The sequence below is a fragment of the Aedes albopictus genome, chromosome 2 (genome assembly GCF_035046485.1).
Source record: "Aedes albopictus strain Foshan chromosome 2, AalbF5, whole genome shotgun sequence".
Lineage (NCBI taxonomy): Eukaryota > Metazoa > Arthropoda > Insecta > Diptera > Culicidae > Aedes > Aedes albopictus.
In genome coordinates this window covers 289,463,652-289,483,478 of record NC_085137.1, presented here as the reverse complement: position 1 = coordinate 289,483,478, position 19,827 = coordinate 289,463,652, and the positions used below count along the sequence as shown (strand labels likewise).

Sequence of the window (19,827 nt, the reverse complement as noted above, 5' to 3'; positions counted from 1 at the left end):
TTTTCAAAGTTAAATTATAGAAGGAATTCGCGGAGACTAATAAATTCCTAATGTTTTGGTATTTGCTTCGGAAGAGGCACCCTTTTATTGAAATTTTATTTTCAAACCAGTTTCTTACGAATACATTATCGTGAAGCCTCTCAAGTAAAGTCGCTTCTTTCATTGGCCACGTGTTACTTACATCTACGACCATTCATCGAATTCCGGCTTCACAGCATCACACATCAGTCCGGTTGGGAGCCGGATGAAATCTTCTTCGCGAGAATTATCGTGTACAAACAAAAACGAACTCATATATTGAATCTTCGTCCCAGCTTTCTAATTGATGCCTATTTGAATTTCTCCATCTCCCAAACAGGCAAGATTAAGACCCCAGGACCATGGTAGGACAAAGAATAGCAAACTCTTTACTAAAGAGATCGGCATTTTCGTCCGCGATCAATGTGCTACCAAACGAAGCTGCCGCCACGATCGATCCACCCCCGTTGGCGGACTACCGTGGCCACGTCAAACCGTACTCGGATGTGCCGGGCCCGAAGGAGCTACCGCTGATTGGGAACAGTTGGCGCTTTGCGCCATTGATTGGTAAGTGATTTTGGGGATGTATGGGGGGAAGGGATGTGCGTTATGTGATTGTTCTTTTGATACGCAAGACGTGCGCGAGTTTTGTTTTGGTTTTATGATGGTTCAAAATCTGTTAACGAAAATTCAAAATAATGAAATTCGACTTAATACGACGAACATTACGTTATACCTAGGATAGGATAAGACAACTGGTCAGCCCAAAAGATACCAATTTTGGGACCAATAATCTTGGCAACGCGGAAAAACAAGGCAGCAAGCTATGAAATTAGACAGAGAAGGGTAATACCAGCTGATGTAAGGTGGTATTTTTTGCAAGTTTTAGAACTTCTGCAAATATTTTCCAACGAAATGAGAAATGGTAGATTTACGATGACCATGTTCCAATTTCAGAATCCAAACCAGCTGCCGCAATGTTTGGTGCTGCGCTTTTGGATGAGTGAGGGAAAAACGAAGAAGCAATTCAGATGTATAAATTTGACGACAGAGACATAAACCCAGTAAGAGAGAGACAGTATGCGCCGTCAAACACATAATATGTCTCCCATATTCTTTGCTCTTAGCATTTGAAGAGCAGTTAAAAAGCATTCAGAATGCTCCCAAGCGAAAACACCTCAAGCAGTTGAAATGCTAACTAACAGCCAAAAGCTTTTGAGCAGCACAGCTTATACTAATTCAAGGCAGCTGTTCAGTCCGCAAGGCGCACTGAATGAAGAAATTACGACACCGATGTCCATTGTACTCCCACTTCCCTATCGTATGTCCGTTGTGCCCCACTTTCCCCCGAACGACTGTGAGTGCACGCCTTGGAACGTTCGAGATGGCTACCTCCAACCCGGCTGGCAAGCGAGAGAGAGCGTACGACGACACAACGACCGTGACGACGACGAAGCACTTGCGACGAACGTCGAGAGAGAGAGAGAGAGAGATCCCACGGAGAGCGTGAGTGACCCGACCAACCGAGAGCAAGAGAGCTACCGTATGCGACGTGCCTGGCCCGCGCTATCAGCAACCGAATACCGTCATCATCATCATCACCACTCGATACGCCTAGAATGTTCCACGTGATTCTAGAGCGCATCGGAGCCAGCTATAAATATGCGCGTGTTGCGCAGTTTCGGAAACAGTTTTATTCGATCCGGCAAACGATCGACAATAAATAGAATTAGTCCAGAGAAATATTTCTCCGGTGTTTCATTCCACCTTCTATTCGAACCAATCCTGGTTCCTGGTGTCAGAGCTCTAAGCTTCTGTTCACCAGTTGGCGTTGAGGTGCTGGCAGCCGACCGAGGCTGCTCCAGTCCACCAGTTCCATCGAGGTGAAGTCACAGGGACTTCACAGCCTGCGGGCATCCCTGGGAAGGAGTTTCCTACACTCCTGCTCCCACCTGGCTCCGTCTCTGCGGGGACGCGAGCAAATCCACTTAAGAGTTGAGTTTCACTGCCTGAGGGCATCCCGGGAAGGAGTTCCCTACACTCCTGGCTCCGTCTCTGCGGAGACGTGAGCAAATCCGGTGAGGCCAAACCGGCCAATAGCCAGCCCCACATCCCAACCACCTATACAGTCCACTGCGCGTGTGTTCACGCAACATTTTTGGTCCTTCGAGCCGGATATACGATCCGGCAGTGCGTGCAAGCGTTCCGTGTGGCTTCAACAACACGGTAGTGTGTAGTTCAAGTGTGGCAGTGTTGTATCCTAGAAGCGTGCACGTGGCTTAAACAACGTGCAGTAAAGAAGCGTTCGCGTAGCTTCGATAACGCGAGATTGTGATCCCAGAAGCGTTCACGCGGCTTCGACAGCGTGAAGTGAAAGCGTCAGCGTGGCTTCGACAACGCTGCTGTTGCAATCGTGATCCGAGTGATTCCATCGTCGCGTGCAGTGTTGTATCCGTCGCAGCGGATTCCGTGTGTGATTCCATCCCTCCGTTGCGGCACACGCGTCGGTACCTGTGAACCAGTGCCATACCCAGTGAAAAGTGTAACAGTAGTGCGCGAATTTCCGAACTGATTCCACCGTCACGTAGTGTGTTTATCCGTCGTTCGGAACCTTTGTGTTTCTATTCCTCCGTTACGACAAACGTGTCGGTACCTGTGGACCTAATCAGTGAACAGTAGTGCGTAACATTCCGTCAGTGATTTCACCGTCGCGTAGAGTGTTCTATCCGTCGCTTCGGAACCCTCGAGAGATTCCATTCCTCCGTAGCGACAGACGCGTCGGTAGCTGTGGAACAATACCGTTATCCTTGATAAGTGTAACAAAGCGTCCACGTGGCTTGGACAACGTGGAGTGATTGCGCCGTCGCGTAGAGTTTGGTTTCGTCGCCTCGGTAACGCCTTCCGTTGCGGCAAACGCGTCGGTTGCCTGAGTGTATTATATGAATAGATTGTGATTCTAGAAGCGTCCACGTGGCTTTGACAACGTGGAGTAATTCCGCCGTCGCGTAGAGCTTCGTTACCGTCGCTTCGGAACCCGAGTGTGTGATTCCTTCCATCCGTTTCGACAAACGCGTCGGTACCGTGAGCGTATCCCGTGAACAGACAGTCAACATCCCAACGATAAGTTAACCCGCCGTGACGTAGTGCGTTGATCCGTCGCATCGAAACTCGTGTGTGCTATATCCTATCCGTAGCGACAAACGCGTCGGTCCGAGAGCCTATTCTGTGAAGAAGCCAGTCCGCAGCACAACAACAAGAGTGTGACATTCCGTCACAGATTCCGCCGTCGCGTAGAGTTTTGTATCCGTCGCCTCGGAGCTCGTGTGTGCTTCATTCTAACCGTTGCGACAACGCGTCGGTCTCCCGTGAAAGACAATTCCGCCGTCGCGTAGAGTGCCATATTCGTCGCATCGGGACTTGTAGTGTGCTTTCATTACACCGTTTCGACAAGCGCGTCGGCCTAGTGAAAGAAGAAACTCATAAACCGTGAGACGTGCGAAGAGTGCAACGACACCTATAACCTGGTCCAGTGAAGTGCTGTGAAGAACAAGTCCATCGAGGAGTTCCAAGATGTTTCCGAAACGTACTCCAGTGAAGAAGGCCTCAGACACCATTGAGAACGATGAAGTGCTTGGGGCGCTATTCCACAACCGTGGAATGGCCCAGCGAAATGTAGACAGAATCCGGACCAACCTCAAGCAAGCCGACGCAGATAACGTTCAGCTAACCCCAGCTAAAGTGAAAGTGTTTCAACAAAGTGTCCAGCATTCCTATGACGACTTCACCAGGCTCCACTACCAGATCATCGCACTGTCCTTGCCAACTCAGCGCGAGGAGCAAGACGACTACTACTTCGGATTCTTAGACCTCTACGAAGAAGTCTCTATCTTTCTCGAGAGTTGGATGGAGAGGTTTGCCTCAATACCACATGAGCAGCCATCGCCTACCAAGAACCAGCAGCAAGTGATCATGCAATCTCTGTTACCGCGTGCTCTACCAACACTCGAAGGGCGGTATGAGCATTCAGAGAATTTCGAGGATGTGGTCGACATGATCAGCGAAGGAGACCACACAAACCTTTGCCAACTAGAGAAAGCATCGACAGACCACACCATCGGTCTGAATGAAGTTAACACCATCACCGAGTGCAACTACGCACGAGCCTGCAAACAACCCAACGAGCGCAGTATCATCAATCGAGGTCTATCTCTAAACGACAAGAACATAATGCCGTGTGAGTCGACGATCATGAAAGCAGAGCTACCTTTGTCCAACGAGGCCGTCGATTTCCCGAAAGAGCACATGTCTGATGTGAAGACATGTCAGTCATCCAGCGAAAATGTTCAGTCCAGTCATCGACCACCAACCACACCGAATTCGCCGAAGCATCCTGTGCCAAATCCAACCGTCAGCCACAGGGTAGAAACGACACAACCATCAGAGGAGAGCAGTGAAATGAACCATCCCGAGAATCAACCAAGCCAAGTTCCTGATCCAGCGCCAGATTCAGCTCCGAGTCCAATTCCAGCGTGTACACCAAGTCAAGCTTCAATCCCAGTTCCAGCGTGCACTCCAGGTCGAGCTCCAATCCAACTTCCACAGTGTCGGCCAACAAGCGATGATGCGTCTACCAGCACCGCTCATTCCCGTGTTCCAGTGAGGGCAACGAATCAAGTGTTCCCACTCACCGATGCTGTCAACGCTTTGGATCAGACTCTGCAGCCGCACCCATGTAGGTACCTCTTTGATTGCGGTTCGCAGGTGAGTAGTCCGTTAACCGGTATTGGTAGTGCTACATCCACCGTTAGTCAATCGTGTACCACCCAGGTTCGCTCCAGAAGTAATACCGATAAGTTATCACTGCCCTGCCTAGTTTTGCCCAAACCAACCGGACTATTTCCTTCCTCCACTGTTGTCGATTCATCGAACATCTCGTCAGGTTTCCATCTCCGTTACATGAAGTTGTCTGACAAATTCTCCTTGCTGCGAGATTCCCATTGTGATTGGTTGGTAGGAGAGACCTACCGAGAGAGTCTGAATAGTGGATCCAATTTTCACTCGATCCCTGCGTATATGAACCCAGTTGACAATCCAATCAAGTATCGTGGAACAGAGCATACCACTGCTAAGCTAATTCCTACCACTACAGTAGAAGAGATTGAACTGTACTCTCTGTCCACGTACCCTCGTGTTGAACCCGTTGTTTGTGTCGATCCATTACTATTGATAGACTGTGTCGATCATCTGCCAGAATTCCGATCTTTGCCCAACGATTTTTCGATGCTAACAGTATGCCATCATATCCTCTTTGATGATGCGATTCCTCCAAGTGACATTCCCGATATGCCTGTCAGATTTGACATACGTTCGAATATTCAAAATAACCTCTATTCAGAGTCACGAGAAGCGAATGTCACAGACTGTCCTAATGCCAAGATAAAATCCCCAAACAAGTCTGAGAGAATTGTTACCAACGACTCGCGAAAGATTCCCGATCTTCGTGTGAAGAATAACCGAAAAGTATCCATCCCAGCGATAGACAGAATTCGTCACGATCGATTGCCTTATCATGCCAAACTGTGTCGCATTCTTCTTGATAAAAACATGTGAGTTGACCCCCCATATCTCAATCAAACCAGAGAAAGAATCTCGTCTGTACTGTACATAGCTTCTACAAACCCTGAAATATTGATTCGTACTCATTAAGTGTTAGTTCGTTCTTATTTTACCATTACCAAATCGTCATACTTTAAAATCGAAACAATTATCCAAATATATGTGTATAACTGTGCACTATGCTGCTTTATACCAGTGTGCCCCAGAGCGAACAAGTTTAAACGTACACAATGTAGCACCATTACCAATATTTGAGTTTTGTTTCCTCTTATCCAAACGTTGCGGTGACTACACTTGCCGGCGGGAGAATGTTCAGTCCGCAAGGCGCACTGAATGAAGAAATTACGACACCGATGTCCATTGTACTCCCACTTCCCTATCGTATGTCCGTTGTGCCCCACTTTCCCCCGAACGACTGTGAGTGCACGCCTTGGAACGTTCGAGATGGCTACCTCCAACCCGGCTGGCAAGCGAGAGAGAGCGTACGACGACACAACGACCGTGACGACGACGAAGCACTTGCGACGAACGTCGAGAGAGAGAGAGAGAGAGATCCCACGGAGAGCGTGAGTGACCCGACCAACCGAGAGCAAGAGAGCTACCGTATGCGACGTGCCTGGCCCGCGCTATCAGCAACCGAATACCGTCATCATCATCATCACCACTCGATACGCCTAGAATGTTCCACGTGATTCTAGAGCGCATCGGAGCCAGCTATAAATATGCGCGTGTTGCGCAGTTTCGGAAACAGTTTTATTCGATCCGGCAAACGATCGACAATAAATAGAATTAGTCCAGAGAAATATTTCTCCGGTGTTTCATTCCACCTTCTATCCGAACCAATCCTGGTTCCTGGTGTCAGAGCTCTAAGCTTCTGTTCACCAGTTGGCGTTGAGGTGCTGGCAGCCGACCGAGGCTGCTCCAGTCCACCAGTTCCATCGAGGTGAAGTCACAGGGACTTCACAGCCTGCGGGCATCCCTGGGAAGGAGTTTCCTACACTCCTGCTCCCACCTGGCTCCGTCTCTGCGGGGACGCGAGCAAATCCACTTAAGAGTTGAGTTTCACTGCCTGAGGGCATCCCGGGAAGGAGTTCCCTACACTCCTGCTCCCACCTGGCTCCGTCTCTGCGGAGACGTGAGCAAATCCGGTGAGGCCAAACCGGCCAATAGCCAGCCCCACATCCCAACCACCTATACAGTCCACTGCGCGTGTGTTCACGCAACAGCAGCTATGCATTCGAACTGCTCATGTAGGGCAGCAAGCAGTTCAAATGCTTAATGAGGGCTGCTATAAGGCTTATTCAAATGCTTAGTGGTTACCTGGGTAATTTCCAGCTATTACCAGACTTCAGGAGTCCTCATGAAAACACAATGAAGAAATTTACTAAGTTGTAGCGGCAAGTGTCCAAAATAGATACACCTGCCCAAATGGTACAAGACCCTATGTCGATTCAGATCGAAACAAGCTGTATAACGCACCATGGCCAAACACTGGACTGGCCAAAACAGATGCTTCTACCCTAAGAAAACATAAACGGTTCCCAAATGGGGTTATAACATATTTTTAACCGGTTCAAAACTGGGTCGGTTAAAAGAACCGGTACCCAAAATCGCTCAGTTTTGTTGACTTATCATTCTTTCACCACAGACAAACAGACGCAACAATAGAACAATATTCGTGAAAACCCGTCTTCCAGTTCACACTAACCAGGTGAACATGTTTTACGAAACACTGCGTTGTGCAACAACGCCCCCAGAAGGTCTTAGCGTGAAATGACGAATGCAAAGAAAACTGATGCGCAATTGAAATGATCGTTAAAAGCAGTGTCGATGGATTTGTTGCCAGCATTACGCCTGTTTGTCTGTGCTTTAATCATTATAATATGTAAAAACATCACCAATGAGCTATTAGAACAACATTCTTTATTTAAAGGGTGTATTCGATAAAATTGGGACACAGAAAATATTGTATCACTTTTGATTGCGTTTGCCAAAATAGATTTTTTTACCACGAATAGTATATTATGTGTAGCTAATACCATACAATTTTCATGAAAATCGGATTAGTATTGGCGCAGATATTGTCGATAGCATAATTTTTGAAAATTTGTGCACCCATTTTAAAAAATTGCTTAGGCTATAACTTTTTTGTTGCCTCATCAAAACGTTTGAAAATTTCACTCGATATTCTTAACATAGTATCAATTAAGTGGTAAAAATTTGATCGAAACCGGTTCAGTACTTTTTCTAGTAAATATCCAAAGCTCAAATCGCTTCAAGGTAATTTTTAGATACTTTTAACCATTTTTAGCTCCGCATGCACTATTTTGATTGTAGAACTGGTAACACTGTCCCGATTTTTATAAAACTTTGACAGTGTAAAATTGTTGTGTTAAACTGTTTTCAGTGAAAATTTCAGCCATTTTCGTTGAGTACTTTCAAAGTAAGAGCAGTTTGAAGTTCACTATACCAAAAACTAAATCTGCTTATTGTGACATAGTGCGACATATATGGCTATAACTTTCTAACGGTATGATCAAATTGAATGAAATTTTGACAAATTACTTCTTCATACATACTTTACGTACATGAAAATTTTCATTGAAATCAGTTCAGTATTTTTGCCTCCAGAGTTGAAACGGCAAAAAAGTAATATTTTCCAAAATTTTTGTTTGCACAAGATTCTCAAATGCCATTTTCCTTGTTTCAACGACATCTCCGCCAATACTCAACCGATTTTAAAGAAAATTTTATGGTATTAACAACACATAATATACAATTCATGGTCAAAAAATTAGCTATTTTGGCGAACGCAATCAAAAGTTATAAAATATTTTCTGTGTCCCAATTTTATAGAATACCCCCTTAACCGGTTCAAATTGAATCGAACCGATTTTCCTAATTATTTATTTTGCTCTTACGTTTAATTTTCCATCAAAATAATGTATAAAACTTCATCGATTATCAAGCGGTACAATACAATTATTTTTAGCGGTTCAAAAATAAATCGGTTAAACGAACCGGTTCTGAAAAGCATGCATACTTGTTTTATTATCCTTTCATAATCATGCAGTGCGTAAAGGCAGTACACTGTAATGAGACGCGATTCTTGATTTGACCGGTTCAAAAATGAATCGGTTAAGCGATCCGTTTATCGTGACCACTTGTTTTATTCTTTCGTTTTATCTGTTATTGAAGTAAATGAACAGATTAATAAACAGTAAAATATGTTCTACCGGTTCAAAAGTGAATCGGTAAAATAAACCGGTTCTGCGTAATAAACATTCATATTGTACAATAATCATCCCACTGAAAAAAAATCGTTATCTCTTGTGGGTTCTTTATGGGCGTTGGCAGGTGAAACTAGAATTCAGTTGCATTCATAATTTATTGCGGTGCGGTGCTTTGTATGGCCTATGACCTGTGTTGCTTCGCGCTACCGGTCTGCTGCACTATATTAAATTGTGAGAAGATTGTTCCTTGCTTATTAGAACCAGCTAGTACCCAACATGGCATCACCTAGTAAACAAGGAGCAAGAATGAAGATCCTACTTTGTTGTTGATCACGTAAGGTTTGAGTTAATAAATTAACTAGTTTTTCTGTAATGAATAAGGTGCTTGTTGATGGATTTATGGCTCGAGGCAGAGCTAGTAAAGCTAGATCTTTCCACATGATATCAAGCTATCTTCTATTTGTTTCTTAATTTCTATCGAGTTCCACGTCCCCACTGGAATTTGGTCTGTCTTCTTCATAGTATTTAAGGATTGTTTTGCCTATGACTGGTCGTTTGAAGCAATTTTCAGTATGTTTTGCCCACACCAATCAAAGACCATATGATTTTTTGCATTTCTGCAATACTTTGAATCATAATGCCTTTCACTATGTGTTACAAAGGTCATTGTTCGAAAATTATACGTTGATGACACCGTAGCAATGACTTTGGGGTTTCTGCACAGCTGACCGACTTTGCAAGCATTAGCTGGATGGAATCGCAAGCAAAGCGTTGAAGGTAATGGTTTACCGGCTCGCTCGTCTCCGATCGCCTCTATACATCCATCTATTGATGATGGTATTTACTGCATCAGTACTGCAAATTGTACGGAGTTAAGTAGCTGAACATGGTTCGTAATTGGGAAATAAAACACTTCATGTATGACATGTGACATACAATAAGTCTCGTGTGTGTAAGGTTACAATAAGATTACCCTTTTCGTGGCTGGGCGGTGAACACTTGAAGGAAAGAGAAAGCGGGAAAGCGGTAAGCCCCTGTGTTGAAAGAGATCATACCTTACGTAAGCGAAATTCATTGCAACCGCACCCAATAAATTACTCGTTGACCTGTTTATGGGTCGCGTGAGATGCAAAGCGTACCAAAAATGGCATTGCATACATCTCAATTTTATCCGGGTCACAAATGCAGACACTCCGTGCATCGCATCGCAGCGGAAAATCAGTCTACGAAAATATGTGGGTATAAATTTTCGACTGGTCTGCTGCTCGATCTTTATGAAGTGCCAACAGTAGAAGTGCCCCCGGTGCAGCGAAATTGTTAATGCGAGTTTTAAAAGGCAATAGCATTTTCTGCTGCGGCTCAGCGCGCGACCTTAAGGCCACTGACTGGGTTCCACGCTTCCCAATTGGGTTGTTTAGTGAATAAAATATTGCTATTTTCTATAGCCTAATCGAAAGAGCTCATTTTTCTGAGTATGACGTGATTTTATTGCGATCCAATTCCTTTGTTTTGGTGATTAAATAAACAAAACAAATTTAATTTCCGTGGATAGAATGACAGTTCAATCGATACAATGACAGTTCGCCCCGAACAAAAAAATTTCCACATACAAACTTTAAATGCATTTTGAAAATAGTTCCCGGCCACCAAAAATTATGAAATTTTGGATTTCGACTAATTTTTGGACAGAGATTCCAATTATGAAATAATCTAGATACCCCTATAGAACCCAATTGGAGGTGCCAACGCAGGGTGGGTAGCGGGATCCAATGAAATCAATCTTAATTATTGACTCGCGACCGGTTTTTGCTCAAAACAGTTCCTCTGCTCTTTCTAGGGTGCGTTTGCAAGTCATGATAAATTTCAATTACGGAGACATTATTACGCCCAATTATTTACGGTCCGCAGTTATCGGGATTCAGCACTTGATGATACGTGTATTAAATCATACGGTGTTGATTTTATGGCTATTTAAGTGTTATGCTTCAACCATATTAATTGGTATCATTCATACAATTTGCGCTTCTGATGTTGGTTTTAGCATCTCTGGCAACTGATGGATAATGGGATTGCCGATGAAATTTCGTCATTTGTGAAATCATTCTCATTTTATTTTTGGGTACTCATCACTCATTAAATCCTCTATTTTAAGTAGGATGAAAATGGGAACACTTTTCTAGGTATGTGGGAAATGTTTTCCAATGATCTTCCTGACGTTCAATTGGGGTTTTCAGGGATATCAAGACAGGTATCAGGTATCAGAAGGCCGGCTCCAGAGGCACGTTTCCTCCATTTGGGACATTTATGCCATCGCCAAAATAATAGCCTATTTCATCATCTACCTGATGGAAAAGGAAGGAAATAAGGATAAGGATGGGGATAAGGACAGGTAGGGAAATAGGAGCCTATAGCTCTTTACCACAGCGAGTTAAGAACAACAGAATATCCTGAAGATTCAGGTTTCTGAAGTCAGTTTCACTTAATAAATGTTTACCGAATACTTGGAAACGCAGTTACGCGAAAACTGGACGATACATATCAAATGATACGAAGTTCCATAATCCGATTCACAGCTATCACATGGAAATTAATCATCTTGCTGAATATTCGCCATGTGATAGCTGAGTCGGCAGTGGCCAGTCAATGCTTTCACCAGAATGCTTGCTTTGACAGATTTGAAAGATACTTCGCCACCCTTGGAGATGGCTCAGTACAATACAATTTGGTTTGATGACATGACTCCAAACTATTCTAGTATTGTCTGGTGTGAATCTGAAGCTTTACCCAACACTTCGATATCGGAATAGCTGGCTCAGGGCCAATGAAGTCATGTGATGCTCCAGTGCGAGTTAGCTCATCAGCCAATTCATTCCCAGCGATGGAAGAATGGTCAGGTACCCATACAAGGTGAACAGCGTTTGCTGAATTCAGCCTTTTGATTTGAGTTGTACAAGCGATGACTACCTTCGACCTGGAGTTGGCCGAAGCAAGTGCTTTAATAGCAGCCTGGCTATCTGAGTAGCAGTATATTACTGTGCCCATTAAGTGCTGCTGAAGTGCTGATTGCACTCCGCACATGAGAGCAATAATTTCGGCCTGAAAAACGGTGCAGTGTCTACCAAGTGAGTAAGACAGATACAGCCTTAGCTCACGAGAATAAACACCAGCACCTGCTCGACCTTCGAGAAGGGAGCCATCAGTATAACATACGATGCCGTCGGTTTTTGAGCATTTGGTGAACCAATTGGAAATCATTGGAGATATACCATGACCCCGTGCGGCTTTCAATATGGCATCGAAAGGCACATTGTCAAAGGCACCCTCGATAACTAAGAAAACACCCAAACAATATTGCTTTTGAGCGAATGCTTTCTCGATATCGTAAACAACCTTGTGTAAAAGAGTCACAGTGGACTTACCAGATTGGTAGGCATGTTGGTTCACATGAAGAGGCACGTTGGCCAGATGAACATCACGGATGTGATGATCCACAATGCGTTCTAAGCATTTCAGAAGAAAGGAGGTCAAACTGATAGATCTGAGACTCTTTGCTTCTTCATACGGCGCACGACCCAGTTTCGGAATAAACTTCACAGTAATATCCCGCCAAGATTTGGGAATATACCCTGTAGCAAAACTGCAAACAAGTTTTTTTTTTTCAAAACATGTTTCAAATAATCATATCCCTTCTGAAGCTAAATAGGATAAATTCCATCTACTCCAGGAGATTTGAAAGGAGCAAAGCTATCAAGTGCCCACTCAAACGATTCTATAGTTACAATACTCCGAGCCGAGGCCAGGGAATCATAACTACAAGAAAAGACATCAGGTTCATCCGAAGATGTAATATCCACACATCCAGGGAAGTGTATGCTGAATAAGTATTCCAGAACTTCCAGAAGGAAGTCAGATCGCCATTTGGCAAACGAAGTTCGTTCACTCGGAAATCCTTAGATTTCGCAAGGATTTTGTTTAACCGACTGATTTCACTCACACTGGAAACATTTGTTCAAAGGGTTTTCCAGCCGGATCGTCCAGCAGACCGGAGAACTTTCCTGTAGGCCTTGCGAACCAACCTGAAAGCCTCCGAACCAGCCGAACGTCGTCTGTTCCAACTCTTTCTACATTGTTTCCTGAGTTTTGCCAGATAAGAGTTCCACCAAGGGGTTCCTCTTGTGATCTTCACAGACCGTAGAGGGCATGCATCTTCTAAAGCTTCCAAGATGAAGGTCGTTGTAGTATCAACGGCATCATCTAAATCACTTGAAGTATCAATGGATGGTGAATATCCATGAAATTTGACCGCAACCAAATCAGTAAAAAGATCCCAGTTTGTTGACCGGGGATTCCTGAAACGCAATTTTTGCGAAGTAACATTTAAATGTTCAAAAAAGATGTAGCGATGGTCAGATAAAGATTCTTCATTTGACACATGCCAATTGGTCAGCTCGTGAGTAATTCTACTAGAGCAAAGCGTTCAGTCTAATACTTCCTCTCTAGCACATGGTTTCCCAAACTGTGGGTCGCGACCCCCCAGGGGGGTCGCCGGCCTTTATACAGGGGGTCGCGAGGGACAGTAAAATATTTAACTGTAACAGAGATCAAATGTGGGAATTTCTTTGGGGGGTCGCGAAAACTACGTATGCTGGCAAAATAAGGTCGCGCGACCTGAAAGTTTGGGAACCTATGCTCTAGCAGATACCATGAAGATTGGACGGTTGCCTATGTTAAGTAATGCAAGGTCTGTACTACTTAAGTACTCCATCAAACTGGAGCCTCTCAAGTTAATGTCTGAGCTGCCAAAGATGATATGGTGAGCATTAGCATCACTGCCAACAATTAGCGGAAGGCATTTGAAGTACAGTATACGATGACTTGTTTGAAAGCATCCGTAGGGGATGGTTCATCATGCGGTAAATGAACCGAACAATAGACGTACATATTTTCTGTTGAGGCTTCCAATAGATGCATCAATTGTGATAGAACATACATCTCTGGTGGTTAGTTCAGAGATGAGTGTAGCAACTATTGCGTTGTTGACAAGCACACAGGCTCGAGGCATGACACGCGATTTTGCCATTTCATGTTTACTGAAAGTAGCAAACACCGGGTTCACAAGGTTTCCTAGATAGAAATTCCCCTTACGGAAATAAGGTTCTTGGACCAAGGCCACTTGGGCTGTACCATTTTGCATAAGTGTGCAAAGATTGATTGTTGCTGTTCTTTTATGCTGAAGATTGATCTGAGCTATCCTAACCGTAGCCACTACCCAAACTAGGCAAGATTAAACTCTTCGCAACAACAGCAGCAACAAAACCAGATCGGTGTCGATTGGAAAACGCCAAAGGCGAGGATGCACAGAATTTTATGATTTCAACATTATTTATCACTAAATACCAAAAATTATCTAAATTTTTATCACATTTGCTTTCTCAACAAGTTGTCTAAGGAATGCCTTGATTAAAGTTTGGGAAAAATCGATAATGGCATTTCCACAACATTTTTTCGGAGATCGAGTTTCTTATTTTTTAAGGTTTCCTACGGAGCATAAGAACTACCACACAGTTTCTTAGCTTTCCTGAACGCATAAAATCGAAAAAAAAACTTATTTTTTCAGCTCATTCGATCTTTCAGATGGTAAAGCTTGTCATACCATAAAAACAAATGCAGTAAGCAGTAATTAAGACATTCGTTTGCTTAACGTTTGTTGCTACTGGTGTTGTTGAGAAATGTGAAACAAAATGTTTTGCATTGAGAAGACCCGTATTGGTGGTTCTTGATCAAATATTACGGTAAAAATTACTCTTACCAATCAAGAAATATGTTTTATTATCGATGCAGCAATTTTTGTTGTGTTTGGAAATTAATTATTTTATCTGTGAGATTTTTTTTTTCTTTTCTACTATGCTACATTTTTTGACCACTTTGTGCAACTTCAAATTTTAATCATCTAGTTTACAGAGCTCTATTTTTTAACTTTTACCAGAAACATCATCAAAGTTGGTACTATTTGCTTCGTTAGCAAGTTTACTATAAGAGCTAGAAGAAACCTTTTTTTTTGGATATTGTGCTCAAATTGAAATGGCAGTTAATCGTTAGTGTATTTATAATTTCTGAAACAGTCTATATATTTATTACTCTGAAGATATTGCGGCACAGTTCGCTTGATTCATAACTTGTAGGCGTTATCTGATAGATTGACACTGTGCTAGGAAAATTGGAAGGGAGGGAAACAGCTTTTTCAACGCGATTCTGTTCTAGCGATGGCTATGAACTTATGAATGTACAGAAGAGAAAGAGATATGTAAAGAGATAGAAAGATACAAAGTAGGAGGAAAGGGACGAGCCAGAGATTGAACCCAGGACCTACTGCATATGTATCTCCAACTAACAATTGCAAGTCACAAACAAGCAAGCTTGCTGAATTGTTGCTTAATAATGGTAATGATAGCTGAACAAAAATTATGCTCTACACATTACTGTTTAAATGATTTTTCAATTGAGAAAGTAGTCAATGTTCGACTTTCTTAGTCGGTATCAACATGCCGCACGCCTTCCTATCTGCGCCATCCTAGAGATGGTGAGATGCAGCACCCAAAGCAAAACATAATCTTCCCATGACTCAATAATGATCACTCCTGAACTTGTGTTCAGCAGTGGTGAATTAGCACAGCACGTGGTAATCAACTGAACAACGTCTTATACTTCAATAGCTGTTCAGCCCAAAACACGTGTTTTCCATTCTGATTTCGCTGTCAGTATTTTTATCGTACGGTGGGAAAACTTGTAACGAATGCGGCCAAAAAGTGTTGGTCCTTATTGAAGATATTGTTACCAGACGTACTAATTGGGATATGGATATGTTTTTATTTTTATTATCAAATATCGATCTTTGAAAATGTATGACAATATGTGGTGCGGTATGGTCTTGGACATGGTGCATTCACAGCATCTGTTCAGGTAATCTACTCATGCTCAGTCGAAGATCCGTTAAGTAATTTTTTTATTTATGCTTTTGCCATGGAATCTTGATATTATGTTCAATAAATAGTGCATAAGGGATACTTGAAATGTGTCGATTTCTGAATGCTGTTTGGTAATTTAGGTGACTGTGGGAACAATATTCAGTAAACACGACAGCACTGAAATATCAAATGCATCGATCCAAGCGTCTCGTACAATCGAACTGCTGCGGAAGATAAAAAATATAATAATCAAGGTACAAGATATCTTGTTACAGACTAATAATAATAAATAAATGCCTCATGTTTACATTGATTACGTCTCTAAGCATTCAATGTTAATTCTATTCTGTTTTATTTTATGTGATTCGTTTAAAATATTGGTTCTTAAATAACTTGGTTGTCTAAACAGTTTCAGCCATGATTTATCCCATAATCCGAACAAAGTTCCGAGTTACACTATGACGGGCTGAAGGCGTTTATTTGACAAGTGAAAAGCACATTGTTCAGGAGCATATGCTTATCGATACATCAGCTTAATAAGATGCAGACAAATGTTTTGTTAAACTCTTTTGTTAAGGAATCAATGCTTGTCGAATAAATTTCTTGTTTAACGTTTGAAAAGTGTTATTATTTATCATTGTTGATACCGACTAAGAAAGTCGAACATTGACTGCTTTCTCAATTGAAAAATCATTTAAACAGAAATGTGTAAAGCATAATTTTAGTTCAGCTATCATTACCATTATTAAGCAACAATTCAGCAAGCTTGCTTGTTTGTGACTTGCAATTGTTAGTTGGGACAAGTTCAGGAGTGATCATTATTGAGTCATGGGAAGATTATGTTTTGCTTTGGGTGCTGCATCTCACCATCTCTAGCATGGCGCAGACAGGAAGGCATGCGGCGAGCATTCGACAGGTCTTGAGTTCTAATCCGGATTTAGGTAATTTTATATGCAATTCTTATTTCATAATAGGTGTTCTCAACATGAGAACAAATAATTACTCTCGTGAGAGTTCAACATTTTTGCATTTTATTTAATTTCAGACATTTTTGCCAAAGCTTAATAACAACTTTCCTGTACATTTGTAAAACGCTTTAAACAACAAAAAATTAAGTTGTTGCACAACATGATGCTTTATAACTTCTCCAAATTTGTGTGAACAAAACCCGAACATACAGGGGATGGCCAAAATGTTTGGGATAGGCAACTTTTTTTCTCCCACAAAAAAAATCAACATGCTATAACTTTTCATAGAGTGCATCAAAATGTCTCAAATTTCAACTGCCTGTCAACCTATTATATGTGCATCATTGGTACAAATTTGGCCTCGATTGTATAATTTTTCGAGAAGTTAGAACCGTTCGGGTAAAGCACTATTATTTAGACAACTAATTTTTGAACCGTCATATCTCGGAAACCAATGAACCGAATCGAATGAATTTTTTATCGTTTATCAACAATATATTGATACTCAATACAACGTTATAAAATGTAATATTTTCTCACGGCGAATTAAATTATACCGGGTTAAAATTTTACCCATATAGAGGAAAATAAGTCAAATTTACAATACCACACAAAAATTACTAAATGTGTTCTTCCTTCAATCTTAATAGGCTCTAATACATCTGATTAGAGATAACTTGAGAACAGAAGTGGAAAATCTTTGGAAATCAACACTAAAATTTATTGACATTGATGTAAAAAAATACATTTTTTCGGGAAAAACCCAAAAAGTGTCAATCCATGATAACTTTTTTCAACGTTTAAAAAGTACCTATGTTTTAATGGTTTATGAAGTACTTACATATTGTTAGTGTACGTTCAAAATTTCATTCAATTCGATTCGCTCGTTTCCGAGATATGACAGCTCAAAAATGAGTTGTCTGAAAAATAGTGCTTTACCCGATCGGTTCTAACTTTGCGAAACATTATTCAATTGAGCCCAACTTTGTACCAATGATGCACATATAATAGGTTGACAAACAGTCAAAATTTGAGATTTTTTGATGCACTCAATGAAAAGTTATAGCATGTTGAACTTTTTTGTGAGAGAAAAAAAGTTACCTATCCCAAACATTTTGGCCACCCCCTGTAGGTTGTACGTGAAAATAATTCAAATGTTATTCATATTGTTGCTGAATTAATTCATCATAATGGTGCCTGTTAAATGAGTGATTGTTAGTTGGGTGGTTACTTTAATAATAACAGATCTTTACAACTAAATTATATCTACTTTTCATTATTTTGTTAGAATCTTGGTATGTGTTTCTGGTCGGGAACTTTTAGAAACACAGCCGTATATCACAAACTGTTAGTTTCCTGAGTTATATGGAACGAGCTCACCATTAAAGCCTTGTGTCCACCGGGAACATAATCGACTATGATAACATTAGTTTACAAAATAAAACGAAAGTCGTGATCTTCTGTCAACGACCAAAATTTTTTAAGCACAATTTAGCGCTGATTTTGAAACCGTGCTTCAAAAAGTTTTAAGAAGAACAGTTTTTAAGTCTTTGCTCAATATTGAGTTTTAAAACTTTTTAAAATATGAAATTAACTTAAATTCAATTTTTTGTGTCTGTATTTACGAGATTTTTAGCCCTAGGCTAGTTCATCTCGGGTTATACGCTTTTTTCCCTTCAGAAGGAAGAACTCACATTTTGTGAATTTGTCGGGAGTGGAATTCGATCCCAGGTCTTCGGCGTGATAGTCACGTGCTTTAACCATCAGTGATTTTAACACTGACCATCACATCAGGTCCGCTCCACTAAAATTCAAATATCTTGTGTTTTGTTTATCAAATTTTATTTTTTTTCCAAAAGAAAAAAACAATTTAAAAAATATTTCTCATCGTTTCTTTGACATATCATATGTTCTGAGTTGCAAACATGTATGGAAAGTCCAAAAAAAAAAATCCGCGTTTTCGAACTCAGGGCATGCATCATATGATTCTACATTAAAAAAATCATCAGCTTGCGGAGTTCAAAAATGCTTTAAAATAGTGTAATTCATTTTCGAGTTAAAAAAGGGTCGAGATTTTGGCTTTTAAAGTATTTTGGTTGATGTTGGAAGTTTTTTTTTCTGTTTAATGAACTCCTGAAAAGCATGATTAAAATATTTCGGACCGGAAATCGAACCAAGACACCTTGTATTCATCATATCGCAGCAGCACGGTGTACTAAAGAAGACCTTCAATGCTAAAGAATATACAGTATACACACAGCCCTTTTTATGGCACCCTCATTAGTTCTTCACGTTAGGTATCCAAAGCCGGTCTGTTCCCATTACGATGGATGCCGTCATCGTGTCTGAAATCGAAACCGAAAGTGCATCTTTCATTGTTTGACTAACAATAAGCAGAGAGGCCGGGTGTTTCCCATGTTCCCCTGTCCTCGAAAACTGAGAAATATATACGGTGGATCGGGGTAGAATGCATGTTGGATATACGCATATGGAAATGTTAATTATAGCTGAATCTCCACGAATCTCGCATAATCGTGAAAATCTATTAGACATAGAGTACGCCATATTTTAAGGTTTGTTTTTATGGGCCTTACTTATAAAGTCAGTATTTGTGGAAAACCACATTCGAAACGCTGTGCGTTTTACACCTATTCCCTCTCTAAAACTTTGAGCCAATCTAAGCTGCTAATTTCAGTGACACGATCGGTGCTGCCGGCGAGATGAGCGGCTTTATGCCCCGAAGATGTGAATGGATTTATTGGTAAATCCGATAAAAACTGACTTCGGTATTCAAGACCTTTGGTGTGTGCACCAATTGGCCGTTCGTTGCATAACATTTTGACAAAAATACTTTCCACGGCGGCCTTGAGAGCGTAGATTGGCTGTCTCTAGTTTCTAGCACAATTTCAATTAAAGCTTTTTCAGCCTGTTATTGGCCCACTTTAGATGGTTGGTTGATGCTATTTGGCCGGTTGTATTTGGGCAATCCAAATGCGAGCTCATTTCTCATTCTCTCATCAAATGTTG

At 41.6% G+C, this 19,827-nt stretch overlaps 2 protein-coding genes across 10 annotated transcripts in view; one reads left to right on the top strand and one right to left on the bottom strand.

Annotated features, from left to right (window-relative positions):
- Positions 1–19,827, bottom strand: part of LOC109411098 (G protein alpha o subunit) — a 289,726-nt gene that overhangs the window by 117,583 nt on the left and 152,316 nt on the right. The window lies entirely within an intron of this gene.
- LOC109408244 (probable cytochrome P450 49a1) overlaps positions 1–19,827 on the top strand; it is a 76,834-nt gene that overhangs the window by 34,281 nt on the left and 22,726 nt on the right. The window contains exon 2 of the mRNA XM_029872865.2: positions 359–585. Coding sequence (XP_029728725.1) covers positions 381–585 — 205 coding nt within the window. The 5' untranslated portion in view covers positions 359–380. The remainder of the gene's footprint in view (positions 1–358; positions 586–19,827) is intronic.